A 14,554-nucleotide genomic window follows, 5' to 3' on the forward strand; every position below is an offset into this window, starting at 1 on the left:
TATCTCGACGGAGAAAGACCCCCCACCCCATCTTAGACCACCATACCACCTCCAGTACCCTCTGCGGATGGAGGATGAGTTTCGAAAACTATCATAGACGTTGAGCACGATCCAGCTACTGCCATTGTGTCATCAGCACGAGATTTCATAAACCAACGGTGCTTGAAGATTTTATTTACTAATCCTGGCCGAAATACACTGTTGATGTTTTACGTGGCTAGATGTGCAAATTACCGGAGTTTGAATTCGTAAAGAAAATCACTTACAATTGTGTGTTTTCAGTGGTGCAATTTCTCACGAGCCTGTTCAACAACACACTGAGTCTTTAGTAACCGAGCACTGAGGCTTGTTTTTTGATCATCTATGGAGTTTGTGACGTCGTGTGCGTGACATAGGTCCATCTATTGGCTGCGTTACAGATTGTCGTTTCTCACCAGGTGTAAAATCGGATATCTCAATTACATCAACCCAATATATGCTGCCTTCAACAATAAGAGAAAAGCCTCCTTTTCATGTAGATGATAGCCGCATATTCAGGAAGTACAATAATATCGAATAATGGTATATCACAGTCAGCGCTTGATATCATGCAAAAGAATAAAAAAAAATTAGAAGTTAAACGTTCAGAAATTGTGGAAGGCAGATAGTAGTTAGAAACAAATTATATACATATATTTTTCAAACATATATTTCAAAAATGACCAGGATCGAGTGCCAATACCTACTCGTATCAAAGGTCGTTTAAGACCTATCCTTTTAAATAACTAACACTTTCGACCTCCTCCTTCTCTTCTATGAAAGCTGATAATCAAATTTTATACACTGTGATATGTACTAAAACAACTGCTAACGCACGCATAAAAGTTATGCTTTGAGAGTGTCGCTGTACCAACTTATCATAGATGTGTAGTACAGTTTCTTACTTTGAACTACGCTAAACACGACACGTACTCTACTTGGGCATTTACACTGCAAGAATTGAAGTATGATGAGAAAAATCTAATGTAAGGAAAATTACAAATCATTAATTGTGCAAAATCATATATACTAATGAATGGAGGAAACAACCAATTTTTTAATTTTACACACCAAATCCTCTAACGCAAAGAGTGAAATAGTGACTGACTGGACCGGGAGTCGAACCCGGGACCTGTGGCATATCATGCCGATGCGTCAACCAGTATGCCACCCAGACCACTTCCCAGAACAGCCACTCACTTTCGATGTCGGTGCTTTCATCTCGGACCACGTGGGTTGTACCACAGATCGCTGCTGTAATTGAACAATCCTATTTGGATCATTTTCATTTTCATTCATTGCATGTAGCAGCAACGGTAGGTGGGAATTTACTTGTTCCCCAGTAAAAAGGAACTCTTATCAACACCCCGTCTCCTTTAGCCTAACCGGCATAACCGTGGGACGTAAAACTCAAAAATTTCATTTCATTTTTTTCTTATCAACACAGTATTTTATAACATCAAACTCGCGAGGACATGACTTCAAATACTTCTTTGAAGGGTGTGTGTGAACGTTTCCATCACACCGCATTATTTTTTTAGTATATAACAAGAATATGTACTTTAATATTCGTAAATAATTTTGGGTCACTATATACATCAGAAAAGATAAATGTTATAAATACATTGTTCAATGGGTGTAAGAATATAGAAATAATATAAATGTGTATTTTCAGGGAGATGAAACATCCAACGTAGCCATAGAATCAGTGGTTGCTATACCTTACGATGAATGGTCTTTAGACTACATCAGATTGCAATCAGCTTGTGTGAGAAGAGATGGAAAATGTGTGCAAGCAAGCTTCCCAACGATCCCGGATTCGAAAAAGGTGAGCAAATATTCTTAGTTGTACAGTCATGCTAAGTGTAAAACCAATCCCATACTCAAGGTAAAACCAATCCCATACTCAAGAAAGAAAAAAAAAAATCTGTGGTGCGTTTCTCAAGGAGAAGAAATTCAGGGTTTACACTGAATCTGAAAGTCAAGAAAAGGCAGAGAAAATTAACGAATGAAAGGAAATGAGGAAAATACTTCAAAATACGCCGAGAGTCAGAGAAATTATATATTTGACAGAGAAGTCATAGAAATTTCAGGAAGTTGAGCCGTGCATAGAAAACTTTTGAGTGTACCTACAATTGTTTTAAAAACAATGATCGTGTGTCTCCTAGTGTTCCAAAAACTAATGTTGAAGGTTTAAGTAATCCTGAGTCATCGATTAGTAAGGCAACATCTGTACCAATATCTGTAGGCTCTTCAGTCACTAGCAGCATTTTGCACCAAAGATTATATTACAAGAGCAGAAGTATTATGAGTATTGAGGATAGCAGTCCTCAAGGTGTCATTGTACTCGTGCTCAGATACTAGTAAGACATTCAGACTGATAACTTTATATTAATAATGGAATCACAGATATCCTTGCTGAGAAGGAGAAAACACAATCTATATATATAAAAGAGAACGCACAAAATCCTTTGTCCGCTCATCACGCTAATACGGCTGAACCGATTTCTTTCATTTTTGGGGGGTTGTTAGGATTTGGACCCTAGATGGTTTTTATCATATCACTTTAATTTTCAATTACCAGTGTCTTGAGATAATTGACCAATCAGGTGTCAATACGTAAAAAAAATCCTTTGTCCGCTCATCACGCTAATACGGCTGAACCGATTTCTTTCATTTTTGGGGGGTTGTTAGGATGTGGACCCTAGATGATTTTTATCATATCACTTTAATTTTCAATTACCAGTGTCTTGAGATAATTGACCATTCAGGTGTCCATACGTACAAATCCTTTGTTATTAGTTCATCATAGGTATAAAAATAAACGTATTTATATGCAACCCGCATGACCCTGTGACTCGGCGGGTTAACATAACTGACAGGCGCTATAAATCACTTGAAAGCGAAAAAGTAAAAATTATCTAAGTAACAAAGTTTATTGCGTTCCGGGGTGACCGCAGCGAAGCGGGGTGAACGCTGCTAGTGTAATATATTTTGTAACGAAGCTCATTCAATTTTAGAAATAATTTTTCAGTTTATCGTTCCACGATTGTGCTTGTTAGGCTAAGAGAGACGGATGATTATGCCCTTTAGGCTAAGGGAGATTATGATTAAGCTAAGTGAATGATGATGAAAGAATTAGTCGAATGAGAATGTAGAAGGAAACGGGAGTACCCTGAGAAAATCCACTGACACGATATTGTGCACCACAAACTTACGTGACCGGGAATCGAACCAGCAACCCCATGAACCAAAGGTAAGAACTCTACCCCTTAGCCACCGTGCCCTCCTCATTCAATTTTAGAGTTGAACTTCAAAATATTTTTAGAAAACGTGTATATGTTTAAAAGTTGACTATTTTTATTCTTCTATAAGGAAATAAACCTTATTTGGAATTGTAGAAGATTAATAAATTAATCTTTATATTTTCTCATGAACACGTTGCATAAAAGGGTGAGTTTTCTATAAATAAAAGTTTACTTGTAGAATATTTATATAAGCGTAGTCTAGTTGTTCAGAAGACAATGGAAAATGGAATCAGATTTCACGAAAATATTTAGAAAGTTCTTATTACTGAAGCGATGTTAAACATTATACTGCCTACAGACGACATACACGTCAAATAACCAAGGCAGATTCGAAAAGATAATAAGAGAAAGGCTAAAAAAGAAAATTATGTTTAGGAGATATTAATGCTTCAAAAGATATTAATGAAGAAGAAGGACAAATTAAATAAAAATGCAGATGATACAGAAACAGAAAAATTAAGTTTGTTGTTTGTATATAATCAGAGATAAGCCAAATTATGATATGTGTTTACTTGTTTATGTTTATAAGTGTAATCAGAATGCTGAGGCATTAAAGATGTCGTTATTCTATATTTATTGTTTGGTTCTGGTGTTTTATTATATTTCAAATACAGGAAGTTTGTCTCAATAAGTATTTACAGTAACAAAGTAAACTTATACTCTATCAAAAATAAAAAATAAAATAAAATAAAATAAGAAGAGCATAGGACGCCAGAGGTTGACTTCTTTAAACTTAACCATAAATTATAAATGTTCGCGAATCAGGAAAAATTTACTTATTCAGTGTTGGAAATTCAAGGAAAATTTAGGTAGTCAGTCATGGAAGTTCGGGGAAAATTTACTCAATCAGTAATGAATTCAGGGAAAATTTACTTACTCAGTCATGGAGATTCAGGGAAAGTTTACTCAATCACTGATAGGAATTCAGGGAAAAGTTGCTTACTCAGTCATGGAAATTCACGGAAAATTTAGTTAGTCAGTCATGGAAATTCGGGGAAAATTTACTCAATCAGTAATGAATTCAGGGAAAATGTACTTACTCAGTCGTGGAAATTCAGAGAAAGTTTATTCAATCACTGATAGGAATTCAGGGAAAAGTTGCTTACTCAGTCATGGAAATTCACGGAAAATTTAGTTAGTCAGTCATGGAAATTCGGGGAAAATTTACTCAATCAGTAATGAGTTCAGGGAAAATTTACTTACTTAGTCATGGAGATTCAGGAAAAGTTTACTCAATTACTGATAGGAATTCAGGGAAAATTTACTTATTCAGTCATAGAAATTCAGGAAAAATTTACTTAGTCATGGAAATTCAGGAAAAATATACTCAATCAGTGATGGAAATTCAGGGAAAATTTACTTACTCAGTTATGGAAATTCAGGAAAATCAATATCAGAATTTCAGTGTGAACCCTGGGAAAGGTATTAGAAAGACTTACAAACGATAAAATTATTAAGTGAAACGATAATTTCAAGGAACGAACATTTCAGTGTAAGAATTTCAAATTAGGCCATTTCGTCTCGGACACCCGGTATTATTGAACATAAAGTAAATATGTTTTCTTTCCTCTCGTAGGTGGAATTTGAACATGGAAATGAACAGCAACTAGCCACTACACTTCCTGCCGACATATTTGATAACGGAACTGGCTTGATATATTTGGATCATCAAGACGCTATGATCGACATCACGGGAAAAGTATCTCAGCCAGGATTATATGTGTTTGTAGTACACTACTATCAACCTGATTACCCAGGTTAGCTTACTGGAAACATTTCTAGGTTTACTTAAAATATTTTTACTGCTTATTGCACAATTGTATTGTTTACTGATTGTTACACTTTTCTTATTGACCAGTTTTCAAGATTTAAAAAAAAATATATACTTCAAAATACGTTATTGTTAAATTGTCATTTGGTTACCAATATTATAAACTAATAGATTCTTGCACATTAATTAAAATACAGGGTGGCCACAAAATCCCGTTACCCCTTAAAATAAGTAACATAAACCACTAAACGTACGTAAACAACTACACGGAAACAACTGAATGACATGAACAAAAATGCTTTCGAGAAGTTTTATTGAAATAGGAAACATTAAGTGTCCAAAGGATCAGTCTGTCGATCGGCATTCTCATGACAAAGGATAATACGCCGCCAGGTTCTGTGCAGCATTTTGCGGAGCATTGCAGGAGTAACTTGAATGAAACCTTGTTTCACTGCTTTTGTCAGTTCGGCAGTGGTATCGAAACGGTTTTGCGCAACGATGCTCTTTATAAACCCCCATAGCGCATTATGACAGGTGGTGAGGTCTGGGCTTCGTGGTGGGCAGGCAAGTGGTGTTGGCAGATCCGGAGTACCACGTATGTATTCACGTACGGCGAGAGCATAATGAGGTAACGGAAAATCTTACATTAACATTTATCAAACGGTAACAGGAAAACTTACATTAGCATTTATCAAGGGGTAACGGGAAAACTTACATTAACATTTGTCAAGGATAACAGGATTTTGTGACCACCCTGTACATGAATACTATTTAACTTTTACTATGTAATGTTAAACAACAAACCAACTTAACTTTGATATTCTGCCATTATTAAATTAACAAAATCAATAATCCTTTTCATTTAACACAACGAAATTTTCTTTACTACTACGTCTCATTCTACCACTACTAAGTCTCTGTAGCATTTTTCCACCAGCAGTTATATTTCTAGAGAGTGTATGAAGTTAAAACCATTATGCGATTATGAAAGTAACATGTATATTTATTCCTTTATGTCGTTACTTGCTCCTAAATATAGTTAATTTTAATTTAATTTAACAAAGAAATTACTTACCAATATATCCTCCCGTGTGAAAACTAAATATTCCTCCGACATATCGTAACAACAAGTTAGTTCCGTCTTCAGTGGTAAAGCAACAAAGTAAAGTAACTTTATTCACAAATATAAACTGGCTTTAAGTCTGGATTCTGGCAACATTGTTAAAATCTTGCTACCTACATATGATGTGTATGGGGCCGCGGTGGCTTAGTGGTAGAGCGTTCACCTCTGGTGCTAGGGGTCCCGAGTTCGATCCCAGCCCCCGCCAAGTGAACTTTGTGGTGGACAAACACCGTGTGCGTGGGTTTTCTCGGGGTTCTCCCGTTTCCTCCCACTTTCTTCATTCCACCATTTCATTCATCACTCATCATCACCGTCTCCTTTAGCCTAACCGGCATAACCGTGGGACGTAAAACTCAAAGATTTCATTTCATTTTCATATGATGTGTATTTTGGTTCTGGCAACAGTGACGTAGCATAGACACCAGGCTTCTTTCAAATTCAACTTTTTTCTTTCTTCCGCTGTGCTTTGCTCGTTCCTTTTAGTACCAATTTTTTACATTATGTTCATTTGGTGGTATGTATTCCTATTCCCATACCATATTTCTGTCATCCATTTTTATTCTTGTTATCTTACCACTTACGACGGAACTAGCGTGTTGTTTCGATACGTCTGGAAAATATTTAGTTTTCACACGGGAGGATATATTGGTAAGTAACCAATTTTTTGTTAATTTGAATCATCTTCTCATGCGCCTACATAAGTTTAATAATTGATTTTGTTTTGTTTTGTATATACTTACAACGAAGAATACATAAAAGCGCTTGTTCTGCCGTAAATAACACAATTCTTGTATAATAGTTCCATAGATCATACATCTTCTTTCCCAGTCTGACGAAGCATCAATGAAAGAATATAAGGTTACATTCTTTATAAGTTTTATAGTTATATGACAGTATTTTACCAAACCAAAATAGATGGGAACTGCATGATAGTTATGCACAGAAGCACGCTACGAGAGCTAAATATAAACAATAGCTTTCAAGACTGGGAATCTTTCATCAGATTGTGGAAAAGAGTGGAGCATGCAGAACGAGTATTAAAAAAGAATAGGTTTTTGTGTTGTTGTTGGCTATACTGAATATTGTATTGTAATACTACGAGGTTAAGTCAAAAATTATCCGCAATTTTGTCATAACTCTTTTTATATTGTTCATCCCTTCTTACATTGTTCATACTGAACTCTTTCTCGTGTATTGTATTGTTATGAAAGTTTGATCCTAATTCACGCATTTGTCTTCTTGTTGTTGCAGATAAATCATGGCCGCTCCATTAGAAGTTTTCACCAAAGAGGAACAACAAGCAGTGATCCGGTATTTTTGGTTGATAGATGTATCAGAGGCCGTAATCTATCGGCACAATACGGGAACATTGTCTTTCCGCAAGGGACTGTCTACGTATGGATTGAAAAATTCAAAAGCGATTCACCGGTCGTCCGGCTCCTTCCTCGTGCGTAACACTTGTGCGACCATTTTTGATTTTGCATCCATTCGTAGACACTCTACTGCGGAAAGACATTGTTCCCGTATTGTGCTGAAAGTCTTTGATGGATTGCGGCCCCTGATACACCTTCCGAACACAAAAACCGGATCACTGCTCTTTGTTCCTCTTTGGTGCAAACTTCTAATGGAGCGTCCATGATCTCTCTGCATGACAAATAAAGAAATTAAGATCAAACTTTCATAGCATGACCACAACAGCATAACAATAAAATACATGAGAACAGAAGTCAGTATGAACAACGTAAGAAAAGTTATGTCAACATTGCGGATAATTTTTGACTTACCCTCGTATAATGGAAGAGTACGTTGTAAGGTAGAAATATCTGACACTGAACGACCAAACTTCTGTTTCTTGTGTGCTTTCTTTTTGCTTTAGTTTTCTTCCACATTGTGTTAATCTTATTTTCTAGCCTTTAGAGTAATTTTATGTATAGTTATCATATAAGTACCTGTTACTTTGATTTTCATACGCTTAAGTTGGAACTTCAAAACAATTTAATTGTTTGAATATGGTTAATTGAATTTCATTTTGTACTAAAAGTTATTTCCATTACAACGTCTCTCTGCATTTCCGTGTAGAAGAGTACAAATAATGAATAGCATAGTTGTCCCTCAAACTTATAACGAATGCGTACCAAAATAATCTTATCCAGTAAATGTCTTTCATGTTAGACAATAAAACTGTGATTGACTGTAATGATAATTCAGTCTTTTATCATGAGTTAATATTATTATTGTCATCTTACTAAGACAATACGTAATATATTCGCAACTTTTATCGTTGGTTTTCTCTGATGAAGACTTAACAATATATTTGTGAACTTTCAAAACAAACGTACTTAATTATTTATAACTGCTTAATTTTATACAAGATTCACAGTTTAAGTCTACGACATGTTCGTAATTTCAGTAAAAGCTTACTACCACAGGAGACTATATCTTGCACCTCTTAATGTATTCTGCAGTCGCGAAATAGTTAAGTACTTAAATTGTCTAGTTCGAGAAATCATCATATGATAGAATAGTTAGATAACTATATATATCTGTCTAGATAGATAGGTTTAAATAAAGATAAGTCTCCAGATATGTAACACTGTTAGCAAATATATTTTTCAGCTTTTGACGTGGAAGCATTAATTCAAAACGGACAATTTTATGAAGCGTCACTACCAGTTCGAAACTGTCCTTCCAACTCTGGTTGTCGATCTGTCATTCAACAAGCTGATGGTAACACATATTTCCAAGTGGTGGAAAACTTCTTTGTCACCCTCAAAGTAAGTATTTTAAATAAATCACTGAATCCTGCCAATTTTGTCTTAAATTTGAAGCTAGAAATATTAAGTTATGAATCCAAAAGTTACGAATTCATTTCTACGTTATACAGAAGGAACTATTATTTACTTGTATTTTCTAACTATTTTAGCTTCGTCAAATCCATGATTGGTAAAGTTATAATTGTTAAATTAGTACTTGTAGTTTTCTTCCTGGGTAGTTAATACAGGTCCCTTGTACATATAAAGGTTTTTTAGGATTTAGATTTCTGAGCTCTTGGCATCTACAGCCATGTTAGAACGAGAATCAAACCCGAGACCGCTCGCACCGAAGGCGAGAGCGTGAGCGACTACACTACCTGGTGCCACTACATGTAAAGTTATCGAGATAGTAACAACAGGTATGTACAGTGGTGTTAGTTATCTAAAACACATCTCTTTGTATGGAGAGTTGTTTAGACGTAGTTATTTCTAATACAGAACAGTACTGAAGACATTTTGTATGAAGATATCTGACTGGTAATTTTCCTCATAACCCAAAACTTACCACTTTTTACCCAAGGACAAAGTAAATTTCAGTTTTGGTTTAGTGTAAATAACCCACCTTGAGGGTTTGTAAAAGTAGTAACATCGTGTATGTGACATTGAACTTACTTGTTCGGGTAGATAAATTTCATAATCGAAAAGAAAAATAAATAAATAACTAAATAAATCGAGGAAGAAACATACGTAAACATTTCTACATCTACTTAAGTTCACATTATTTATTAGGATCACGCAATGTTTATACTAATCTGCGTTGGACTCAACATATTTTATACACCTTTGAATCAGAGATCCAGAAACACACATTGGAAAAACTCTACTTCGCACTGCCTTAACCAAGTCCTAATGACTTCTTTTACATAGGCTGCATCAATGAATCAATAGTCACGAAGGTTATCCTTGAGTATAGGAAATAGGTAGCAACCAGATAATGCTAAGTCAAACTGTACGGAGGTGGAACACCATCGTTACTGGATCCAATTTTAGATGCTGATCACTCCATTCTGGTAAGGCATTGATTTGCTGCGAGAGATGTTTGCGGTCTGGCATTATTATAGTCATTTTTATGGCATCAACATTTTTCCTAGATCTTTTTCGTTGGATGATTTGCTTGAGTTGCTTCAAGGATTCAGTATAACGTTTACTGTTCACAGTTGAACCCTGGTGTAGAAAATCGAGCTGAATGATTTTTTGTCATACCACAATACAAGAATCATGACTTTGGCGGCGGACCTGTGACTTTTGAAGATTTTAGGCCTGGGCGAGTTGTCGTGTCAGAAGTCACTGGACATCCTCTTAGTCTTGGGGACATGCTGGCATACTCAAGCCTAAATTTCAGCCAATAGTTTAAAATAAATGTTCCCTTTACCTGCGTTAAGCATAAGGAAAACTTCTCAACACACTTCCACCGTTATTACGTGATTAAGTGATAAGACACACACTTTTCTATGGTCAGGATTCCCTATAATTCTTTGCACAGCAACACGTTCACAGTTCAAGGTCCAGGCAATGAAGCGGAACATGATTCGACGATCTACATTGATCATGTCATCAACTACATTTGCTTGTCTTCCACTATGTATTTTGTTCTCTGTTGATCTTAACCCCCGCCAAGTGAACTTTGTGGTGGACAAACACCGTGTGCGTGGGTTTTCTTGGGGTTCTCCCGTTTCCTCCTACATTCTTCATTCCACCATTTCATTCATTTCTCTAATCACCGTCTCCTTTAGCCTAACCGGCATACCCATGGGACGTAAAACTCAAAGATTTCATTTCATTTCATTTTTACTCTGTTCATCTTCACCTGCTAAACATTGTTCTCGTCCGATATGTCCTCCTCATAAAATTTTCGGAACTGACCGTAGATGTTTGCAGCTGTATATCCCTTTTTGTACAAGAACTCAATGATTGGTGTTTGTCGATTCTTACTATCCATACCGTTAGTGACCTGAAATGAAAGAAAAAATTGCAATTTCAGCATGAAAATACGATCTGTGTGTGATATTAATTACAGTCAAATTGCATCAATTTCAGTTTTACAACCCAAAAAGTAGATCTATGTAGTATGATGAACTCAGAATATCTAAGCAAACATTATTGTTACTGAAGAAATACGCTACTTCTTAGTGACGATCGGTTTTGTACTTTATTAATGGGGTAATACAGGGACGTTTCATTGCATATAATTTTGCAAAATATTATTGGATCAAAAGATCCAATATATTTCAGGCAAAAATTATCTTGTAGCCCTTGTATCTGGAGAACTACATATAGTGTAGTCAAACCCAAACTATCACTTAAATCAGTATGATGTGCTTACTCCGTAAAAAATACGAAAACTCGATTTAGGGGCTGTTCAAAAATGTTGTAGACCCTGATCCAAAAACTAATTATTGGCCAAGATCGCAATCTTTTGATCCATTTTTTGGATTATTCCTAAAATTCTTTTTTATCTTTTCCTATCAGTATTTTCTTTTATATGTTTTTATAAGCTTTTGGTTATATTTTCTAGACGTATAATGCTTTTCAAGACGTTCTTTAGAAATTTGTTCTGGTAATATACTCTACAATGTTTTGATCTAGCTACTTTGATAACTTCAAAAGTCAATTTTTTTTGTAGGAAAAAATAAATTGTTCCTAACTTGTATTTGTAAAACAGTTGCAGTTGTATTAATTGCTTGTTTTACATAAAATATTATTTGTACTGAAGAAATTTAAATTTGTCCAACATTGTAGCGTTATTCTAAACTGAATACATTGTAGGTAAGTGGTTAACACACCTGTCTTTAGTGTTAGAGACGTAAGAGCATTAGAATCCCATTGCTTCGGATCTTTCGTTAAAAAGCATATCTCTATCTCATATTGTCTTACTAGTGTGAAACAGACCCTTTAGGCTAAGGAAGACGGATGATTGAGACAAGTGAATGATGATGGAATAATTTGTGGAATGGGAAAGTGGGAGGAGATGGAAGTATCCCGAGAAAACCCACGGATACGATGTTGACCGTCACAAACTCGCCTGGCCGGGGATCGAACCAGGGACCCCACGCACCAGAGGTAAGCGCTCTGCCACTGAGCCACCGTAAACCCTACAGACTTGGGTTTCACAAGCGAAATAGCTTACATTTACTTGTCACCTCAACTACGCGACGGATAACGCAGGAGATCCGTATCGTTCACTTTGTTGAGCTGGTTAGTGAGTGTTATCGTAAGCGTGTGGATCAACTTGGTCAGCTTACAACTAGCTGTGTCGAGGAAGGATTGGGGCTTTGCTGCTCGAGTGAGAGCCTACTACTTACCGCCCCACTTCACTTATGTTGGAGCGGTACGACCACAAACCAGTGATAGAACTGCTTAGACTTGACATCTAAAGATGTCTTGGCAGGAAAGCGATAGCCAAAGTATGTATTTCAGAATAATCTAAAGAGTTGGATTTCACAACATATTACCAGGAACTATTTCTTGAAGTGTGAACAAGAACGAAGTACAAGAGAAGGAGTTTTATTTCATAGCTTACTACCAAAAATAATTAGAATAATATTGTTAATAGGAGGAGCCCTTAAGGGAAGTCACATTGATAAAAGATATGATTTTATCACTACAAGTTAACGGAAGAAATCTTGAAATATATACTAATTCTTCTAAGCAGTTTGTTATCTCTTTCTTTTTACCAGTGTGACTTCTCTCTAGAGCTGCCACTGATTGTTGATTGTAGAAAGATTGACATTTTTCCAGTGTGATTCTAATATACTGTTATTTATTCTGCAAGGAACCCAATCATAAGAGTGTGTGGCTGGATTATATTTTGGTAATACCTGCTGATCAGTACACTCCTTCAGTATTAAATGAAGAACCTCTTGATCAGACAGGAGCATTCATTGCTCAATGCGGCCAGAATCATTTTTACATTCCTACAGATACCGGAGGTAAGATAATGTAAATTATTACTAGTAATATGTGTATGATTACCCTAAAAGCAATAGTGTAATATGTTTTACTACTTTTAGCCCTTTTAGTGTGTTCGTCACTGTTAAAAGTAGTAAGACAACAGATACAATGTGCTTCTTAACAGTTCATATTTTTCTTATTATAATAATAATAATAATCAGTAGCGTATTTAGGGGCTTTCGGGCTCAAGCCCCACCCTCATCGAAATAAATTTGCTAGTTTTTCGCATTTCACGTATATTACAACAATAATCTTTCTTTTGCAGACATTTGGGCTCAAATAAATTAAAATAAAATAAAATAAAATTTCTTTCAAGTTATATTCTTCAAAAATTACCTTTCTGGATGGACCACATATGAAATTTTTGCATCACAGAACTTTCAGTGTCGACTTGCTGTCACCACGATATTTGACAATTTTGTCATCTCCGTATTTCGAAACAAAAAGAGCTTTGTTTTGTACCTTTCAGAAAGTCACAGCTATCATATGTTTTAATAAACTCATGGGAATGGGTTTCAACCATTGGACAATTTTGAAACATATCGGAAACCAGAAACCATTGGAACTATCAGAAATTTCTCTCAGGAAGTGGCAATCCACCGAGACGTGAAGCCAACAGCTTGTCTAATTCCTCTCCGAATTCTTAGGGTCAAATCTAAATTTCGAAGATTTTGTTCTTTCTTTTGAGGAAAAAGCCATTAATGGCGGGTGGATGTGTAAAGTGTGTTAAGTCAAAAATTAGTGTTTTAGAGAAGCCGCATTTGGAAGTTCAGACAAATCCAAAATCCGTTTTTGGGAAAATGATTAACTGTTGAAGTTCTTCATGTTAATAAGACTTGTTTTTTTGAATTTATGTCTGAAACCCAAAACCAGATTTTGGATTTATGTCTGAACTTTCAAATGCAATTTCTCTAAAACACTAACTTTTGACTTAACGCACTTTACACACCCACCCACCAAATGTTATATGCCTACCTTCTAATATAAATAAAATAAAGAGTTTGTCTGTGTGCGGCCTGAGAACCAGGCGAGTAAAGTTACCAAGAGGTAACCAAGAGGTAAAACGGAGAGTTACCAAGTTTGGGTCACGAGTACCTTGGTCCAGGTTCCAGACCAAGACGAAGCGTTTTTTTTTTTTCTTTTTTCAAATTTCGAACCAGGGTGTCTCAGGGAGTTTACCAGGATATGTAAAAATAGTAGAATAGAAAATGACCGATATTAGTGTCGAATTCATAGTTTTCTCGGTCACTGAGATCAATGGTGAAACTCCGATCGCATTAACTTCCAAATTCACCCCATTCGGCTGCGGGCCGGAGGTTACTGGCGGGGGAGGGGTACCGAGACATGTAAAAATAATCCAAAATGGCCGATATTAGTGTCAAATCCATAGTGTTCGCGGTCACTGAGATCCATTGGTGACACTTCCATTAGTGATGACATTCAAATTCCGCTACCATTGTATGCGGGCCGGGGTTCACATGCGGGAGGGGGGAGTTTACCGAGACATGTAAAAATTATCCAAAATGACCGATGTTAGTATCAAATACATAGTTTTCGCGGTCGCTGAGAT

The 14,554-nt window shown here is 36.0% G+C and overlaps 1 protein-coding gene across 1 annotated transcript in view; it reads left to right on the forward strand.

Annotated features, from left to right (window-relative positions):
* LanA (laminin subunit alpha) overlaps positions 1 to 14,554 on the forward strand; it is a 402,631-nt gene that overhangs the window by 194,927 nt on the left and 193,150 nt on the right. Inside the window, exons 19-22 of the mRNA XM_081744326.1 lie at positions 1,694 to 1,846; positions 4,903 to 5,083; positions 8,837 to 8,994; positions 12,806 to 12,962. Coding sequence (XP_081600452.1) covers positions 1,694 to 1,846; positions 4,903 to 5,083; positions 8,837 to 8,994; positions 12,806 to 12,962 — 649 coding nt within the window. The remainder of the gene's footprint in view (positions 1 to 1,693; positions 1,847 to 4,902; positions 5,084 to 8,836; positions 8,995 to 12,805; positions 12,963 to 14,554) is intronic.

The sequence above is a fragment of the Thermobia domestica genome, chromosome 17 (genome assembly GCF_964235325.1).
Source record: "Thermobia domestica chromosome 17, izTheDome1.hap1.1, whole genome shotgun sequence".
NCBI classification, from domain to species: Eukaryota; Metazoa; Arthropoda; class Insecta; order Zygentoma; family Lepismatidae; genus Thermobia; species Thermobia domestica.